At 43.5% G+C, this 19,601-nt stretch overlaps 2 protein-coding genes across 2 annotated transcripts in view; both read right to left on the bottom strand.

The window, feature by feature from the left end:
- The window catches only part of LOC144898587 (uncharacterized), a 30,251-nt gene extending 26,749 nt beyond the window's left edge, over positions 1-3,502 (bottom strand). Inside the window, exons 1-2 of the mRNA XM_078791056.1 lie at positions 3,337-3,502; positions 1,741-1,763 (exon numbers count right to left, since the gene is read on the bottom strand). Coding sequence (XP_078647182.1) covers positions 1,741-1,763; positions 3,337-3,469 — 156 coding nt within the window. The 5' untranslated portion in view covers positions 3,470-3,502. The remainder of the gene's footprint in view (positions 1-1,740; positions 1,764-3,336) is intronic.
- Positions 3,503-12,452: 8,950 nt separating this feature from the next.
- api5 (apoptosis inhibitor 5) lies at positions 12,453-19,336 on the bottom strand. The gene is made up of 14 exons (XM_058075393.2): positions 19,014-19,336; positions 18,380-18,541; positions 17,856-17,949; positions 17,702-17,767; positions 17,431-17,582; positions 16,771-16,977; positions 16,369-16,473; positions 15,974-16,063; positions 15,700-15,881; positions 14,518-14,611; positions 14,373-14,429; positions 14,083-14,162; positions 13,870-14,012; positions 12,453-13,006 (listed from the first exon to the last, which is right to left on the bottom strand). The coding sequence occupies exons 1-14, from the start codon at positions 19,083-19,085 to the stop codon at positions 12,927-12,929; spliced, it is 1,584 nt and encodes a 527-aa protein (XP_057931376.2). The 5' UTR covers positions 19,086-19,336; the 3' UTR covers positions 12,453-12,926.
- Between the last annotated feature and the right edge of the window lie 265 nt (positions 19,337-19,601).

Here is a 19,601-nt window from a genome sequence, read left to right as displayed (position 1 = left end):
CCTGTCTTTACTCATCTCCATGCAGGCACTGCAGTCTGTGCACCGTGTGTTCCATCACCCATTACTCCATGCACGGTGCATAAATGCATGCATCCCTGCTTTCCCTTTCCTTCCTTCCTTTCCCCAGCATCCCCATCCTCCCTCTTGTTGCTTGCTGGCTTGTATGGGGAGGGGAGGGGGGGGTCTGCTGGCCGTGAGGAGCTGCAGCCGCTCCAGAGCTCCGTGTGAGGAGGGAGCCAGGCTGTAGACTGCTGGCAATAAATAGAGAGCAGGGAGGCGTCTGATTGGTTCAGGGCTGAGCTCGTCATCGACCAATCAGAGTTTCGCTCACATAGGGACCCCCCTTTTTGAAAAAAAAAAGGGAAAAAAAGAGAAATGAGGGCTAACCATTTTGTCATCTATAGCAAGGATGAAGGGATCAGGCTACTTGCTGGAGCTTGATTGGCATTTTATATGCTTTTTGCGTGGAATTTAGGGGTTGATGGTGGAAGAGGGAGGGGGACACGCCATTCAAAACATGAAGAGTTCATGAGCATCAAAACAATGCAAAAACTCTTCCATCGAGTTCACTTGGGGGGCATCTTAAACAACAATTTGGGACATATTTGGCCAAAAAAAGAGTTGAAAATAACAACTTACCTGCTTTTAAAAATACTAAAGCTTTTTCGGAGGGGAGGGGGGCAAGACCACCCCTCATTGCGTCTACTGGCTATGATGATGAAGAAGATGATGATGATGGGGGGAGGGGGGTCTTCTTGTCATTTGCAAGCCAGCCAGTCAGTCACGATTCTCCCCCTGCCGTCTGGGCTGCACAGTGACTGCCTCTCCTGACGCAGCCAGCACGCGCACTACCCACGTCACGACCCCCCCCCCACTCCCCCTCCCATCCACTCGGCTTTGCATGATGAAGACTGACTTTGGCAACAAAACAAAGAGCGTGGATGTGGATGCATGCAAAAATAGACAAAGGGTGTTTATTTGGTGGGGGGGGCACTTGGGTCACAAGATTATGAATGGACAATCGTGGGTTGTTTTGGGGTTTTTTTTTCTTTTTGTTTTTTGGACGTCTCGATGCTGCACACGTCATTCACTCACTCATTGATTCATTCTGAACTCCATTGGCAAAAAGAGCAAACCTTCAGCACCATCTCTAGCGCCCTCAGGTGGTCACCTGAGCGAAAGGTTTCCGTCACCGAGACCAGAACTTAAGTTCGGCACTGGCGTCCGGATTCTGAAGCTGAAGATTGGACCTGATTCGGTTGCCTTTTTGCACCGCCGACTGCATGGACGAGACTATGTCAAGATCGATGAGGGGGGGGGGGGGTCTTCAATTGAAGAGTTGGTCGTCTTGATCTTTTGCCCTCCATCTCTCTTTCTGTTCCAACTATTCAGGCGGGAAAAACCTAACATGAAAACAAGTCCACTAGCGCCACTTCCTGGTGTACTTTCAGAACCACTAGTGGTGGACAGCTCTTGGTCTGGTCTCCGTTCCCCTCGTTCCTCCTTGCTCTTCCAAGAGGAGGAAAGCATCCTTCAGCAAGGAAGGAATCCCCCCCCCCCCCCATCGTTCACATACACACACACGCACACGCACGCACACAAACAAACAAACAAATAAAAAAGCGACTCAGCAGCGCCAGCAGACAAAGGGGAGTTCTTGCAGAGAAAAGGAGAGGGTGATTCCATCCCTGCAGGAAGCCTGCACGAAGGAAACGAGCGAACATGCAACATGTCACTCACCGTGATGCGTTCACGTCCACCTCCTAGAAATAAAACAGACGAAAAAGGTAAAAATTAGTTTAGTTAGGCTTAAGGAAACGTGATGATGCTCGAGTGTGTGTGTGTGTAGGTTCTCCCCGGAATCCCCCCCTATCCTCCCCCCCGCACCATTTTAATACACATATAGTGTATATGTACCCCCCTCCCCCATTTCTATTTGTGGACCATCAAAACGGTGGCAGGCTATTTTTAGAAGGGGGAAAAAAGTCACGATCGTGTGCATGTTGCCTGTCCCGCAAAAGAGCGTCGTTGTTGTCATGTTGGTCTCCTCCTCCTCCAATGTCCAGCAAACAACAAACAGCAAATGTCCGCAAACATCCAAAATGCTGATGAAGGCACATTACCTGTCACGATGCTCCCACCTTCTGCTGCACACGAATTGTTGTTGCAATGACATTAAAAAAATCTCTCACATAGTCGACCAAATGCTGTCATTATCGATGCTTTGCTGACGAGCAATAAGCAGCCAAAAAACAGAAAAATAAATAAATAAAAAACATTTTTTTTGTGTGTGGCGGGTCTGCGTCAGTTACTAGGCATTGACGTCACGTTCAGATTCTCTCACTTTTCCCGCCCTGGAAAGATGCCGCTGCCCCTCGCGCAGAAAGGAAAACGAGTGGTGGGGGGTTGGGGGGGGGGTGAAATGTTAATCATCTTCATCATCTTAAAGGCAGTTTATCGGGTTGGTTGTCTCAATATGTCCAATATTCCAGTTAGTCTTTTTTTTTTTAATGCCGAAGTGGTCCACGACGCTGAAAGTGTGCTGGTGTGGAGACACTTTAAGAGCAGTGGAGTGTGTGTGTGGGGGGGGGGACGTAGTGACCCGGCAAAAGTGGTTCCGAGAAAGGGGGAGCAAAAGGGCTGCGCCCGTCGCATCGGTGTGTGCTATTTTTAGCCCTGCCTGTCGGCCAACTGTCGACGTCCACACACACACACACCAAGACGCTGCACAACAGCATAAAGGGTGGCAATATAGCACCAAAAAGAAATGCCAGTGCCCTTTACGCACCCCCTCAACAAAAAAATGAGACAAAGGGGCAAATCTGTGACGTCATCTCGGACACGACGTCACGTGCACACTCGCCAAACACAGCATCTTTCCCTCCAATTCGGAAAAAAACCTCAATTAAAGACAAGACACTCGCAGTTATCAATGGGACTTGCAGCCCAAGAGGGGAAAGGGTGCAGTACTCCAAGTTGGCCATATGGTGTCGACAAAGGCGACACAAGCACATCCCCGTCCGTCAAAAGAAGAAATAATGTCAACTTAACTTCACCAACTTACAACTTGTTTTAAATGTGTTCTTCTTTGTTTGAAAAGACGAAAAGCCAATGAGATGTTAATATTGTGAGAAATATAAAATGTCTTCTAATGTTGACTCCGTTCTTTTGACTTTCTCACACACATCTTCTGTTCTGACACATGACGTCTTTGAAATAAGAAATGAAAAAATGAAGAAATGAAAGCTAAGGTTGCCAAATGTGTAAAGCACGTTGTCCACCAGGAGCCAAGAGAGACACAGAAAGAAGACAAATGGAGGATGTTGTTTTCCTAACCTGTCCTGAGTGTTCCTGCCTGCTGCTTGTTGCTGAGCGGCGGAGGATCCCCGGCATGTGAACAACACTCCCACGCATCACTGCAGACCCACGCGAGCTCTCTTTTTTGGAAGCTCTGCAAGAATCCGGGCATGCAAACTCCGAAACAACCCCCCCCCTCCTTCCCTTTCCCACAACCTCTCTGATTGGCGTCTGGCTTGCTGGTGGAATACATGCGTGTACATACACTCAGCACAGCAGCCACCTATCAAGTTTAATGTCAAAAAGCCCGGATGTAAGTGGAAGATGGCGGGGAGGAGGGGTTCCAGTCCCCCAAAATGTCCCCCGACCCCTCCTGAAAATAAGCATGGTCAAACTTTCCACACTACAAACTGAATCACTTACCTTTGATTTTTAGTTTCGTTCTCTGATTCAAACTCTTTGTTTTGGGTGAGGGGAAAGGAGGGGCTCGGGGTGGGTGGGGGGGGGATCATGAGGAAGCTGAAAGCAGGTCAGTCCGCCGTGGAATCCTACGTCCTCTCTTGGCTGGTGTCACCATTCAAGACTGAGGGAGACAGCTCCTCCAAAAGCTTGGAGGGGTTGGGGGGGCAGAGTTACAAATGTGATGCAGCTGATGGAAAGAGCAAATCAGAACAAGGGGGGCCACAACTCACCTCACTGTGGTGTGTGTGTGTGTGTTCGTGTGTCTCCAGCAGTGTTATTGACCTGCATTGACGTCACTGCGTCATTAGGTATCCCTTAGAAACACTGATTTCAAAAATAGTATCACGTTAATTCGAAAGTGGGGGTCGGGGGGAGGGGGGGTGTTGAGGGTTGGGCTGTTAAGGGGTGAGTGCCCCATATATACACTCCCCACTCCATCCCAGGAGAAGAGAAAAGAATGACATCATCTTCAGCCAAACAAAGCAAACAAGGCACTGCAATGGTCTAGTAATCAGGTCCAAGAGGTCACAGTCCAAATGTCTTGTCTCCATGATGTCTCTCGCCTCCTTTGCTCTCCCTGCTAGATCTAAAAATATCCTCCAGCCTTCATTCAAGAACCATTTCCCCATTTAACCTTTGCACCCCAAGGCCAAGAGAAGCAGATGACATACTGTAAGTGTGGAAGAACATGAGCTTATAAATACAATTTATTATTAAGATTACACATATAGGACAATTGATCTGTATTCCTAGTACAGTGGAAACTATTTTTTTGTCAGACTCTGTTCATTCATTTATTCATTTTCTACCGCGGGGTACACCCTGGACTGGTTGCCAGCCAATCACAGGGCACATATAGACAAACAACCATTCACACTCACATTCATACCTATGGACAATTTAGAGTCACCAATTAACCTAGCATGTTTTTGGAATGTGGAGGAAACCGAAGTACCCGGAGAACATGCAAACTCCACGCAGAGATGGCCGAGGGTGGAATTGAACCCTGGTCTCCAAGCTGTGAGGTCTGCACGCTAACCACTCGACCGCCATGCCGCCTGTCAGACTCTGTTTTCAATAAAAATGATTTCCAACAATATGTTTCGGTTTTTGTATGGCTATCACTGCCTAAACCAGGGGTCTCAAACTCAATTTACTTGGGGGCCACTGAAGCTCGGGTCTGGGTGAGACTGGGCCGCATCAGGTTTTCCAAAAAAAAAAAAAAACGCATTTATTAAAAATAAAAAAATTAAAAAAAACTTTGCTTTGGTTCCAATTTTCTACAAGAAAAGCTCTGATAAAACATTCCACTGTTCTCAAATATCTTATTTTTTATTTTTCTACACAAAATAAGATGAAAAATAAATAAACAAATCAAGAATAAAGAAAATCAATCAATCAGTAATAAATAAATAAATATAATAATAATAATAAAATGGCAAATAATAAAAAAATATTTTAAGAAACCAGTTGGTGGGTAGACAAATTCTTTTTTTCAGATTAAAATGAACAAAGCATTATTAGAGCCCTGTAGACATGACAAAACACGACTATAGTCACATTTATACTCTTTTTATTTACAACATATTGTGCAACTGCAGGGTCTTGAGACACATGCTAACTCGCAAACTAGAGAGCTCGCGACCTAAACAGTAGCCTTCAAGTTATTTCCTTTAAACTTAAACAGCCAAAAACTTACCACTTCCACACGGATAGGGAGGATAACTATTAACAGTTATTTAACCTTTAACATGAACATTAATCAAATGTAATATTTTTTTCTGGGTACATGATACCATACAGCATCCATATCAAACTTGCGCGGGCCGCACTAACATTAAACTTTCATATCAAGGCGGGGACCTCAAACTAGTGTCCTGTGGGCCACATTTGGACCGCGGGTCGCGTGTTTGAGACCCCTGGCCTATACAAAGCATTTGTTACTACATTCACACTGCAGGGTATGTTGCCCAATTGGGATTTTGTGTTAAAATCAAATTTTTTATGATTAGACCACCCTTGTTTCTTCACTTTATTGGTCAATTAGTACCTTTAGTTGTACTGTGCATTAAAATAGACCAATAAACTGAAGAAACAAGGGTGGTTTAATCATTTTTTCCACATTATCAAAGAAATGTGACTTGTGAATACACTGCATCCAGAATGTGACGCTCACAAAACACAACGTCACATGCCGTGCTGTCTGTTTACAGCCATTTATGGCACTTTTGTGATTTTGTGCCACCGACGACAACACTTTCCCTAACCAAATTATTTCATGGCGGAGACTAAGAAGGAAAAGGGAAAGACTTTTGGCTAGGCAAGTTTGTGAGGAACTTGCTGCAACGTCTGTTCCAAGGAGCATGGAGTGGTGGAACGTTGACGTGATTAGCTTCACTGTTGTGTGTGCTTGGATGCAAAATAAGCCACCATGATGCCAAAGCACTTTGCTTGTGCCACAACTAGAATGAAAAAGAAACCCATTTGAATTCAAGAAAGAAGTCATAGCAAAGCAGTGTCTGTTACAATAGGGTTTTAATGAAAAGGTTCCTACTTCAAGAGGTTGCAGAGGGAGTGTTTTAAGGGGGAGACATCAGGAAGTAAGCCAGGCTGAAAATCAAGCTTCCATTCTTTTACTTTTATCACTTAGCGTGACACAGAAGAGCGAAAGACATTCCCATTCTGTCCATTACAGTATGTACTAGAGAGCTGTCCATGGTTCTGAAATCATTCAGCACTGTCAAAAATGCTATCATGTCACAGTGATACTGAAGTGAGATACACTAAGTACTACAGTGTAAAGGCCTAATGGGCAAACAAGTAGTAAAGATTCACGGTGCTAACAATGCTAACAATGCTAATCATCTATATACAACAATACAGCACCTCAAACCATTCCATAACTGGTTGTTATGAAAAGGAATATTTCCAAAACTAGAATGTCTATGCATGGCAGAGGTAATGTTATAAAGTATAAAATGGAGGAGAAGATGGTGGAGGAAGGCGTGTGCGACAGAAGACGTCAGTGGAGGAAGTCACGCTGCATTCAGGCGTGGCTGCCAAGGCTGACGACGCAGTGAGGTGCTGGGTGTGACTAAGACTTTAGGGCCATGGAAAAGAATGCTAACCCTTCCCGCCTCCCACCCACACCTGTTTTTGAGCGGAAATGTTGCTAACTCCATGAGATCACATGACTCCCACTCGGCGGCCTATGATTACTTGTCCTTCAAGCATGTCAATAAAATGATATTAAGTTTACCCAAGCATTTTGTGACACTTCCTGCTTGTGTGTGTGTCTGTTATGTACACACACACACGCCCTTTTAATTTGATTGTCCCCTCCCATCATGGTGGTGACTTCCCACTCACACTCGTAGGCTGTATCTTTCAGGGAAAGAGTGGGCGTTCGCATCTGATGTTTACAACTTAAGAGCAGATGAGGGATTCTGGAGAAGCGTCTTTAAGGTTGGAATCATACACCCACTTTATGAGGTACACAATGTAATGAATGACAGCACCTTTGATTGACAGTGTGCATGCCTACAGCTTGCATACGTATATCGCCATCACAGAGTTTATTAGCAATTAGCCTAATAGCGAGAGATATGTTCTCAATTATTGTACGTTTGACATGCAGAAAATGCATCTAAATACATAGAAATGATGAACATTTGCGGCTACTTTTTCCTTCATTGAAGATGTTATTTATAATGATTTATGATCGAAAACAGGTAAGTGGTGGCGGTTGATTCTGCTGTCACAATGTGTCTTTGGGAACAGTCATACCTTCAATGAAGTCAAAGTAAGCTCAGATGTTTATTTATCCCTTTCATTCATCATTTACATATGCTTAGAATTGTTTTATAGGTCTAAAAATATATTTTTATTTTATTTTTTTTAAATAAAATAAAAATAGATTTTTATTTTAATAAAATAAACCTATTTTAATATGTATTAATATTAACAATTTATTAATATTTTTAATTAAAATATTATTTAAATATATGAAAAAAAATTGAGAGTCAACCGCTAATGACATCATAGACAGGCGCTGTAACTCCCACTTAGCATTTTGTTTCATGAAGCAACAGGAATGATGTTTTGTGATTTAAAAGAAACATTAATTTGGACTCATACAGTGTAACAATGCGTCAAATTGTACGCTGACTGTAAAATGCACACAAACCGAGACAAAACTGCAATGTAATGTAATGTAAATTTTTGATGTTAGCTAAAATAAAACATGGGGCTGGCGCTAATGCAGGTTCCACTGTATGGCTTTTTTAATACTAACAATGTCATGAGATTGTGTATATGATATGTAGCTAATGTAAACATTATCAATGTCTATTAACATATTTTCAATCATGCGAAGAGGTCTTGGATGGAAGGTTTTTGTTAGAATTTGTAGCCCAGATTAACCCCCCCCCCCCCCCCCCATTTATTTTTCCATCTCCTGCCTAAATGATGTCAATGGAAGCAGAGCTATTTATAGACACACAGCCAGCATGCTTGCTTGGGAGCTCTGCTGCTGCACACAACCGAGCATCTTTGTCACATGTGTGCCCCCTCCCCCTCCTGCCCACCTCCCCTAATGTGTGTGTGCTGGTTTGGCAACACTACTTCCCTCCCCAGGAGAGCTAAAGGGCAGCGGAGAAAAAAGCTCCATTGAGAAGGGAAGAAGCCTCCCTTTATTCATCACTTCCATGCTCATCCATTCACACAATCCACTCACTCCTATACATATCATCTCTCACTCACTCCATCCACTATCATTCATATAAATGCAGTCACCAATTCATGTCATGTACTCGCTTATTCACTCAATCATTGATAAAATCATTCATTCATACAATCAACTCACTCATCCATACCCTTTACTCCGCTCGCTCATTCATTCATACACAGTACTTTTTGAAGCAGAAAGTGGGAATGAATGAACGCAAAGAGTGAATGTGTGGAGCCAGCTGCTACTCTGCCTACTAATTCTTCATTTTTCAAAATACGCTGGAATTGCCCTGTGTGTGTGTCAGAGTGAAAGAGAGAGAGAGAGAGAGAGAGAGAGAGAGAGAGAGAGAGCGAGAAGGAGGGGGTGTGGCCTAAGCAAGTGAGTGGACATCATCATGAGAGTACACAGTGTTCCCTGTAGGAGTTTTGGGAGATCTATCCAAAAAAAAAAAAAAAAAGATACCCACCTCCCCCAGTCTTTCTCCTGCCCTCCCTTCTGACTTTCACATGCTCCGTTACGTAACACTTTGGGAGGGGGTTATCTTTTAGGAGCATGTCTAAAGTCTCCTTCAATCAAATAAGCTTTGCTGCACAGGCATCTTCAATGGAAAAGATGTTTTTTTTAAGCTGTTGTTCTATTTCTGAAAGGCAGCTGTGATAAAAATAGACCCCCCCGCCCCACACCCCCACCACCTTGCCAAGATCCTTCATCCAACAATTTAGAGAAAAGCTTGCTTTCAAAGGCCGTCCTTCATCACTGGAAGACTGCAGATGGCTATCAGGATCAGAAAATGATGAGGCGCACTTCACCCTGAGTGACATCGAATCGTCTGATATAATGTATGCTCTGCATTAACTACAAATATGAAGTCATTTTTTTGACGGTGGATATTGCATGCATGGCCCCTTTGAATCCTATAGTGTGTGTTTTGGCGAGCAGATGATGCACAGCAGCTAGTATTTATAGCCATGCTGTGTGCGCGTGGTCACACACGTGCAGCAGCCGCTCGTCTGCACTCCTGCTGAAGTTGACATGTTAACACTCACTGGCTGCTATATTTAGCGCAGCCTGGCAGTGCTGTTACTATTCCCAGCATTGAGATGAGGGGGCGGACGCATGGATGCTTATGCATATTTATACGTACGTGCGCACTCACACACCACAACTCTTCATTAGGTACACCGTCTTTGCTAAGATAATAGTGCTCGCGGGCAGTGTTCCTAATATTGTGGTGACAGCCAATCACAGGGCACATATAGACAAACAACCATTCACACTCACATTCATACCTACGGACAATTTGGAGTGGCCAATTAACCTAGCATGTTTTTGGAATGTGGGAGGAAACCGGAGTACCCGAAGAAAACCCACGCATGCACGGGGAGAACATGCAAACTCCACACAGAGATGAGGATGGAAATATTGGGGGAAAAAATGATCATGAACAAATATATTGTTAAAAGTCAGCAATGATACTAAGGTAACTAGTGTACTTTCAGTACCAGAGACAGTTCCTTTTGGGTGGTTCAGCACCAATGAGAGCTCCATTGTTACAACCTTGAGTTTACAGCATGACGAGGTGAAGAAAGGAGCTAAGGCTTGATTGACTATTTAGTGAGAAGTAAAAATATCACTCCCGCTCTCATCAATGCCAAAAAAAACCCCATTGCTGACGCAGTTTATTCCTTTTTTAACTGACAACAAGCTTCTGACAGACGAGTGTCGACAATCAATCTGAATCCTTGAAGTTATAAGCAGATGCCGCAGTTTCATATTTTTGGTTGCTTATGCTTGACTTCAGGATGCTTTGAGTGGTTGCTATGGTAACGTGTGACCTGAGTGGCCCCTTATAAACATTCGAGTGCAATGTGAAAGATGGCGGGAATTGAAGCGCTTGTGCTAACTTCTCACGTTGACATAAGAGACTGAGCTGCTTACCTGTCTTAGGTGGGTTCTGTGGTGGTTCAGTCTGAGGTCCTGGAGCTTTAATTTAAGAAAAGAAAGATCACATCAACATGTATTCATTTGTCTTAACACACCACCACTAACTCACTCATTCATATTGCAGGCATTCAATCACTCCTTCATACAATCCACTCATTCATAAGATCACATTCATACGATCCACTCACTCATTCATAAGATTAAGCACTCGTGAATACGATGATTCACTCGTTCATTCAATCATTAATAATCACTCGCCTATTCCCACAATAAACGCATTCATTCATAAGACTCAGTCATTCATGCAAACACTCACTCATTCATTCATACAATCCGTCATAAGAGACGGAAATGAGCTCATGATCCACGTCACGTGTTAACAGGATGTGGTCAGTGCCTACAATGTATTGTTTACATTTACAATTATACTTTTTCATCCTTTCCATTCATTCATTTTCTACCGCTTATCCTCACGAGAGTGGCAAACGTGGTTTGCTAAGGTAGCAACCCGATGTGGGAGCATCGCTAAAACATCCACTCTGAACATGCGCAGTGTCATCCATTTTACCGCGACTGAAGTAAGTTTGTTTTCCTACAAGCTGCTTGCCGCGAACGCATCGTCGTGGTCTTAAGTTAAAGCAGACACGCTCACGTTATAACACGACTACTACTTCAATGACAACACTTTGTTGCATTTTGTAGAGTGCATGTGTCCTTTCGTGGCCTCCTGTGGGTGTGGGGTGGGGGGGTGCTACTTTTTATTGATTTACCTTCAAGCCCGCACAGACTCACTCTCCACAGTGGCTCAATGGCGTTTGCTTCCTTTTGCCACCCACGCCTCCTCCACCGCCTGATTATTTTCAGCTCTGCAGTGTGCGTGTGCGTGTGCGCGGCTGCTTTGGGAAATACCTGGTCACGATCAATCACCAAAGGCCTTTTCTACGGTCGCTTATCGCCCCCTGCTGGTAGAAATTTATAAGTTCAACACATTCCGTGAAAGTAACACAGGGCAACATCCATCCATTTTCTATACTGCTTAGCCTCAGTAGGGTCACGGGGTATGCTGGAGCTTATCCCAGCTGTTTGTGGGCGACCCCCCGGACTGCCAGCCACTGTCCATACCTATGGAAAATTTGGAGTCACCAATTACCTAACATGCATGTTATGGAACCCGGAGAAAACATGTAAACTCCACATAGAGATGGTTCTAATTAGATGGTGGCTCTATTTGGGATAATACACTTTGTTACTTACCCGCAATGTTGTCTTTGTTTGCTGAACGATGAAGGCAGAATCGTGTGTGTGTGGGGGGGGGGGGGGGGGGGGCAGAGAGAACACACAAAGCTTTAAACGATTCAATGAAGATAAAAATAGAAGTGCCTTGTCTCTAGGGCGCCCCGTAGAGGGGAGAGTCCGCTGCTACTCTACGCTTCAATTTAAAATAATATATTATTGTAGTTGACTTGAAAATAAAGAGAAAATGTCTACAATGTCTTTTCTTTGCTTTGGGAAACATTTGTAAAATACACAGAACTCAATTCAATGGGCTTGTCCATTACTGTATAGATGACTATTTTACTCCTGATAGAACTACTGTAGAGGAAAAAGCAGCAAAAGCGGGTATATGAATGCAGACATTTGTTTTTAAACCTACTTCTATGCTTGAATCTTTTGGAAACGTACATCTAGCGACTGAAATCAACCAAATAGCAGATAAATATAAAATGTATATGAACAGGCTTAAGTCAAGTTGAATTAATTTGTATACTAGTTGCAGAATGTCTTCACACTAATAATGTTTCAAAGTACACACACTGTTCTGATCATGGACCCCACTATTTTTAGCCCATTCAATGATTGCACGCCAGCTACTTTAAAGTAGCCGTGTGTGTTGTATATATGCAGAAGACTGTGGTTAAATGAAAGCAGTATTGACTATCTTAGCTAGTGTGTGTGTGTGTGTGTGTGTGTGTGTGTGTGTGTGTGTGTGCGCTTGAGTGAGAAGCTCCAGGACCATGACAACTGTTCATACTTCCATACAAGTTTATGATAAAAAAATCCAACGGTTCATACAAAGTCATCATCGTCTGCCAATTCACCTAAAGCACTAATAGAAAAAAAAACAAAAGCAGGATTAAATTAAAAGAAGGTCAAAAGAAATGCCTTCAAACAAACATTGCAAACCAAAAGAATGTTTTTTTTTCTTCTCAAAACAACCAAGAGAGCAAAAACTTTGTCACAAGTCAGCAAGTCTTTTGCTCCACAGAGACACACATCAGTGATAAAAACAGGGGGACTGGAGCTACGGCCTTGGCTTAGAGGAGTTTGGGAAGTTCATCATAGAGCGAGAGGATGCTTTGTTCAAGAAAAAAAAGGATGTGAGTGTGAATAATATAAAAACTAATTCTTAAAAAAAAAAAGAGAGAGAGAGAGAAGTGGTGGCAAAGTGGTCCGTTATGGTGAGAGATAAGCATCCCCGGCCCGAACGCCCGCCTCAGTAGATCCGCCCTCGGCTTCTGTTGCCTCTGGTGCCGAAGCCTCGCCCCCGTCCTCCTCTGAATCCACCGCGCTGCTCTGAAGTCACATGGTAAAGACAAAGTTAGCATTGTTAGCATGGGGGGAGGGGGGGTTTGCACATTTTCCCCCCAAAATTACTAAAGCCTCTGTTTGGACCATGGCAGATGTTGCACTCTGATGGAAAAAAGCACCTCACGTTTCATCATAAGAGCCAACGAGTGACGCTGGGAACACCGGACAGGAGGTGGCATTGCAAGGTTTACACTGTGTCAAAAAATCCACTATCACCAGTGGGTCTCAAAAGGCTGGACTGATGAGGGCAGCTCAAGCTAAAGGTCTAATTTGCCAATGGGGATGAAAGTCAGAGTGACTGACGTATGAAGCTGGTCAATTCTGACGTTTAAAGTCTAAAGATGACAACTTTAGTGGTTTTAGTTCCCAGGAGGAGGATGAAGACGATGAGGAATGACTTGTGGTAGTGTGTTACACACACAGTTTGGAAAAAACGTTGATTTAATCCAAAGTTTTAAAAGAACCTTCTGTGTACTAAATATCCGGCGTGGCCACGTGCGGCTAACAGACAGGGACGGCCTATATGAGCGTCTCTTTAAATTCACTGGGTGCGACTTGCTGGGAATTGCGGTAAATGTAGTCACTCATACTGTACACAGAACAAATGAAGGACATCAAATACGGTAATACAAAATTAGTGATACACATTGGTTAACTGTGACCTTCTGTAGTAGGAAGCATGTAAAGTGTTGCTTGTCAAATTCTAGCCAAGGTTGAAGAAGTGGTGTATGCACAGTTATGAAAATGTCATGTTTGCTGTAGATTATTTGTTTATTTAGAGTAAAGCTGGAATGTAAAGTTAAAATGTGTGTGTGTGTACATGTATACAACTGCGATTAAATGCTGACCGTAGTTAAAGTTTCCGAGGGAGGCACTGTATTTGCCGCTTGGGGGGTTGTAGATTTGCCGAGCGTCCCGTCGAGGCTGCGGAGCGATGTGTTTCTTCACGTTTGCCCCCGAACTCGCGTCGTCGCTTGCTGGACGCTTGGGGCTGCAGAGAAGTATGAATGAGGATCAGGTGCTTCAGTGGGGACACATAAGCAGTCGTGTCTCTAACTTACGCTGCCGCCTCGCTCTTCTGGACAGGCTTCCAGGATAGAGTGATGGCGCTCTTGAACGATGGAGGGTTGTGAAATAGATCCTGTGATAGAATTCACAGCAAGCATTATAGATGGCACCGGTCAGTGTGGTCCAACTATTGGTTTATTGACTATAGCACTGGTCTCACTAGCTGGATGTAATTAAGCAGCAATTTAAACTAAAATAGTTTATGGGCTGAACTGGTGGCCACAGTTAGTAAATTAGACGGTAAGGAGGGTTTAGCTCTGAGCTTGAGATGACTGTGACCAACCTTGATGAGGACGTTGATGTTGTTTGTGATCTTCAGGGCCACCACCTTGATCTTGTTCTGTTGAAAATAAAGTCCTTGTCAGCGCCGAGTATGCTACACATCTTAGCTCATGTTTTGACATTTATAGAAAGAGTCGTGTGTCCACCTCGTCCGTCTTGAGTGCGTCTCCCGTCTTGCCCTGCAGAGCCACTCGCAGCTGTCTGATGTAAACCTGCAGGCCTCTGGCGAAATACTGTAACCTAATGGAAAGTAAAAACAACGTCAGGTTTAAAGGCACACTCACACTCAGCCAATCATATCGTGCCTGGGCCCACTTAACATCTAAGCCATAATGATTCTGTCCCATGAATTTGCAGTCTCCAGTGTAAATACATCAAATACCACAAATCTTCCTTCTCACGATAACAGCGTTAGATTCATCTTATATATCCACCACGGCGTGCAGTCATCAACTCTGCTTGTTTACGTTTATCATTTATACCCATATAAGTAATTTTAAGACCAATTTGATAACTTCCCTAGGACACCTTATGATTTCTGGTTGGAAATCACAGTAAGTTTGTTTTGTTTTTTGTGGAATTTTGCCCATCATCCACAAATCTTATGTGACACATTAACATGTGTTCTCTTCTCTGTGTGTTTTAAAGATATAAAAACAGATAACGAAGGAGCCAGCTCATGACCACGCGTACATATGAGGCACTTATTCCTCCTATAAAGTAGTCTGAAAAAGTCTCCAAAAAGCGGCAACAATGGTTACATATGTGGCATGTATATTATTAACCATGTTATCGCTACATTGTTATTAAAAACATTGTGACACTAATTGTACTACATTATTACTGCTGTGTTATTTCTGAGTTTGGAAAATATCACGGCAAGTGTCGGCGTTCGTTTCTACAACGTTGCTATGTGAAATCAATGCACCAAGAAAGGAAGCTGCCGTAATGCTTACAATGGCCAAAATACACAAAATACTTCATGAAAGTACCTGTTACTACATGGTCACAGCATGTACTGTAATATAAAACCTTGTTGGGCGTGTTTTAAAAGACGGCATAGATGTATTCCATTACATATACTACTGAGCTTTTATCTGTTTTCTTATCTTTAAAACGCACAGAAAAGAGACACATGTGTTCATGTCTCACATAAGGATTGTGGATGATGGGCAGAATTCCAAAAAATGCGCAATTTTCCCTTAAGCACAACATGTGTTTGACACTAATTTGTGCATGTAAGGTAAACATAAGGACATGCCAACCACACGCTCACGCACACAGTGTGCAACCAATGTGCAATTCTCAACTGAGCATGAGTGCCTCACCTGATCTTGAAGTCTTTGAGACGCTCGGCGTCCACTTTGTCAATGAGGAAGTCCGGCAACTTCTTGCCCAGCTGGTGGAAACTAAACAGGAGACATTCAACATAGCTGAACTGCAGCTTTGGCTCCTCGCTGGCAGAGTTTTCACCATTCTCCACCTCTTCTGGCGGCAGAGGCATGTACTCCTAAAAAACATGAAAAAACAGGCCTTATGTCCATCGGGAGCTGTTTAATGTTTAATTACTGGCATCGCGCAAGACCAAGTGTTTTTGCTCACCAGAAGCTTAGTGAAAAGCATATTGAGGTTGGCCTCCAGCTTCTCCATGTCACCACAGAAAGGACTCATCTCTGCCATCAGCTTGAGGACCTGCAAAAGCATACAACACTAACAATGTTAAGAGTAGCGTGCTGGAACAAGGTGGACACTAATGAGCAGCTAACAACATCATGATGAGACGGCTGATGGGCAGCTTCTTTGTTTAATGCCAATGTTGCAAGATTTCACGTCACTGCTAAACAAGCTAGTAGGAATTGATGTGCAAACAGGACACCAAATCTCTGGTGTGGAATATCAAAAGATTTTTCCTCTACTTTTAAGTAATTTTCTCATTATACAGTATATATTGATGGTCACCGCTAATGCTAAAATGCCAAGTGAAAGTCAAACCTGACCTCGAGTTGGATGTCCAGCTCGGCCATAGGACTCGTCAGCATGCTGAGGTTGGGCAGGACGTACTCACAAAAGTAGGTAACAAAACGTGTGGAATGGACATTTTTCTGGAGGAAAAAGAATAATCAAATTTATTACAATAAATACTGACCACAACGTATCCTACCAGACCTAAAGTGTTCCAATAGACAATTAACTAAAAGCTGCTCTCCCTGGGGGAGAATTTGATAATTTCTGATTCAATATCATCATGCAATAAAACATCAGCAAAACAGACATTTCAAAAATAAATTGACAAAATATCTTCTACATCAAAATATTTGACATAATTAAGACAAAAAGCAACATCAAGCAGCAGCGGTTCAGTGGCTTGACAATGACTAACGCTAGTGTGTTGTACTCACAGAGAAGAGGGGCAGTGCCTGGCGCGTGCACTGCAGCAGGCGGTCCACCGTGTCGGGATCAGTTGGGTTGAGCGCCTGCTCCAGGAAGGCCTGCTCCACCACAAGCTCCACTAGCTGCTGACGCCCGCTCACCGTCTGCAGCACACGAAGGCCCGATACCAAACGCATCAGCAGCACAAACTCTTCTCCAGTCACATCCTCAAGAACCTAAGGAAGAGGTACACGTCAACAAAACCCTCAGTACACAAAATCCACTCACACTTCCAACTAGAGTCAAACCACAATTTTTATATGATTCGGTTTGATCAACCTGTAGTCGACTGCCCTTTGATGAGGGTGTCTAGTGTTGCAAGGCTGAAAAACACCCACTGATTCAAAAGGTACACAAATTACCTTCTTTTGGAGTAAAGGGCATTTTCCATCAAGTCCTGTCTATTTACAAACTACATTAACAAAACCCCAAGCAAAGTGTAATCCCAATGTCTCATTCCACTCATCTTGGGGTTCAGAGTTCAGCAATTCTAATAAGTGAACAATCAGGGCTGGCCTCTTCGTTCCCAAAACTTCCACTAGTTCCACAGTCAATACATATTGATGAATGTGGGAAGTCTGGATAGCCGTTGAGATGAAAAGCACTGTTAGAAACACACCACCACCAACCTTCTTTGTTTCAGCAAAGACGTACTCTTCCACCTCTTTTGTCATGACGTCCTCTGGTAATGTCTTCAGTTTGGTGGACAGAAACTTGATGGCCCTCTCGCGCACTATGTCTTCACCCTGCAGGATCTGTGAGAAGAGGCCCCCGAGGGTCCCTGCGGTACAGAAGGCATTGTTACAAGTTGACCGAGTACCACTATTGTGTTTGTGTTATTACCCCAAAGTTACAGACAATACATTGGATGAAAAACATGAACATAAAACATATACGCACCTTTTGCATCAATCTTAAAGATAGAAATCAGTGATACATTCACTTGGTTGAATTCAGCCGTGTCATCTGGGAGACCAATGCAGAGGTTACACTTTTAAATAAGTACATTTCATTTATAAAAGTGGGTGTGAGCGTGATTATGAACATCCAGTACCTGTCTGGAGGAGCTGTGTGAGAATATCTGCAACCTTTAGGATGTTGTCACCGGTTGCAAAGCGTGGCAACTCCTTAATGGCCTGCCGCCGAATCTGGACCAAAGACAATAAACGAGAGTTGACCCTTTTCTCATTCCATCCATACATACATTTTCTCCCGCTTATCTGGGTCCAGCCCCCCCGAGGTTTCAGTTTCACAGACTTCCAGTGTGTCTGTGGACTACCCCACGTCCTCCTCTTGCTTTGGCATGCCTGGAACATCTCACCAAGGGAGCATGCTTGCTTTTCGGTGACCATGCAAAGCTTGTGAACCATAGGTGAGGGTAGGATCCTAGATCAACCTGTAAATCGAGAGCTTTGCCGTCTGGCTCAGCTTTCTCTTCAGCACGATGGTCCGGAACAGCAACCGCATTGCTGTAGATACTGCGCCCCCCCCAGATACTCTTCACTCCCAACTGACTTTTACTATTCTTTCTGTACAGATAATGCATTTCACAAATAAGTGATTATTTGCTACACTTACAGAAACGTCATCATCTTCGCAAAGATCCAGCTGGGCGTTGATGGCCGCATCCGCCAACTCTGGGAAACTGCTGAAGAATTTGGGGATGAATTGAGCTGCCAAGCGCTTCTCCTTGGGACCACCTTTCACACCATCCAGGATGACTTGGTAGGCATCTTTATGCTGCAGAAATAATACAAGATAAGGCTCTGCACGTCAAGAAGCAAAATTGTTGTAACTTCGACAGCATTTTTTGTAAAATCGAATTTCCAAACAACTAAATGGAAAAATGCAACAAATCATACCAACGCATAAGAATTCCCGATATTAACGTGGTAATATTAACGAGTATGTTTGGCATGTTAATAGTTATCGATGAGTAGATAAGTTAAGAATAAAGTGATTACCACTTTGATTACTATTACTACAGTCTTTTCAACGGGGCAAAACCCGCCTGGTAGTAGCTTTGGACTGGGCTGTGATGTTAACATTAGCCCTCGCTAAGCTAACTGCTAGCTTAGCGCACATACACAACAACCTTATGTAACTTAGTCGCCGACAACAGTAGTCATAAAATGAAAATGTTGCGCGACAGCTGAGCATTAAATACAACGATTAGAATAGTTAGGAAATGCCAGGCTAGTCTATACATTACCTGACTGACATCGTCCTTGGCATCGGCAAGGATGCCGTAGTTTCGATAGAGATCCTCTATAGTGACCGCCATCGGCGTGGGTCGGAGTGCTTTCCGCTCAGATAAAACCAATTCAAACGCGAAACAAATCCCTCAATAGACTCAATAGATTCGGTGTGTAGCGGGGTCGCAACACCAACTAACACCACATCATCAAGAACTTAGCACTGTGAAAATGGGAAAATGTTCAATTTAGAGGAACACGAGAATAATGCGCTGCCTTCCTCTGACTGCAGTCCTTGCAATGTTCCCCGCTTCGAGAGCTAAATTGCTACGGAAGTGAAAAGAAGGCATGCGTATGTTTTAGCCAACCGCCGGCTGGATTGCATCACACGTGACTCAAAAAATGCGCGAAAGTGCAGTGCAGTGTACCAACGACACACAACATAAAGCAGTTTCTCATTCAATTTAGCTGAACTGCTCGAAATATTTTGTAATTAAAAATGCGAAACAATCAGTTTTTCCAATACACATATTTGCAAACGCAGCTCTATTAATGTAATTCGTCATTAGTGAAAGAAAGCATTACTTTAGGAAGTTAGAAATATA

Source organism: Doryrhamphus excisus, linkage group LG1 (genome assembly GCF_037039965.1).
Source record: "Doryrhamphus excisus strain RoL-2023G ecotype Guam linkage group LG1, RoL_Dexc_Guam_v1.1, whole genome shotgun sequence".
NCBI classification, from domain to species: domain Eukaryota; kingdom Metazoa; phylum Chordata; class Actinopteri; order Syngnathiformes; family Syngnathidae; genus Doryrhamphus; species Doryrhamphus excisus.
The sequence above is the reverse complement of the archived record's forward strand: the minus strand, read 5'-3'. Positions and strand labels throughout refer to the sequence as shown.

Excerpts from the sequence above, each read along its gene's own strand:
- api5 (XM_058075393.2), bottom strand. The coding sequence starts at position 19,085 with ATGGCGGTCACTATAGAGGATCTCTATCGAAACTACGGCATCCTTGCC. Across the intron at positions 17,768-17,855 it reads CACACAGCTCCTCCAGACAG|ATGACACGGCTGAATTCAAC; the intron begins GTACTGGATGTT and ends TTGGTCTCCCAG. Across the intron at positions 14,013-14,082 it reads CAGAAGAGCGAGGCGGCAGC|CCCCAAGCGTCCAGCAAGCG; the intron begins GTAAGTTAGAGA and ends ACTTCTCTGCAG.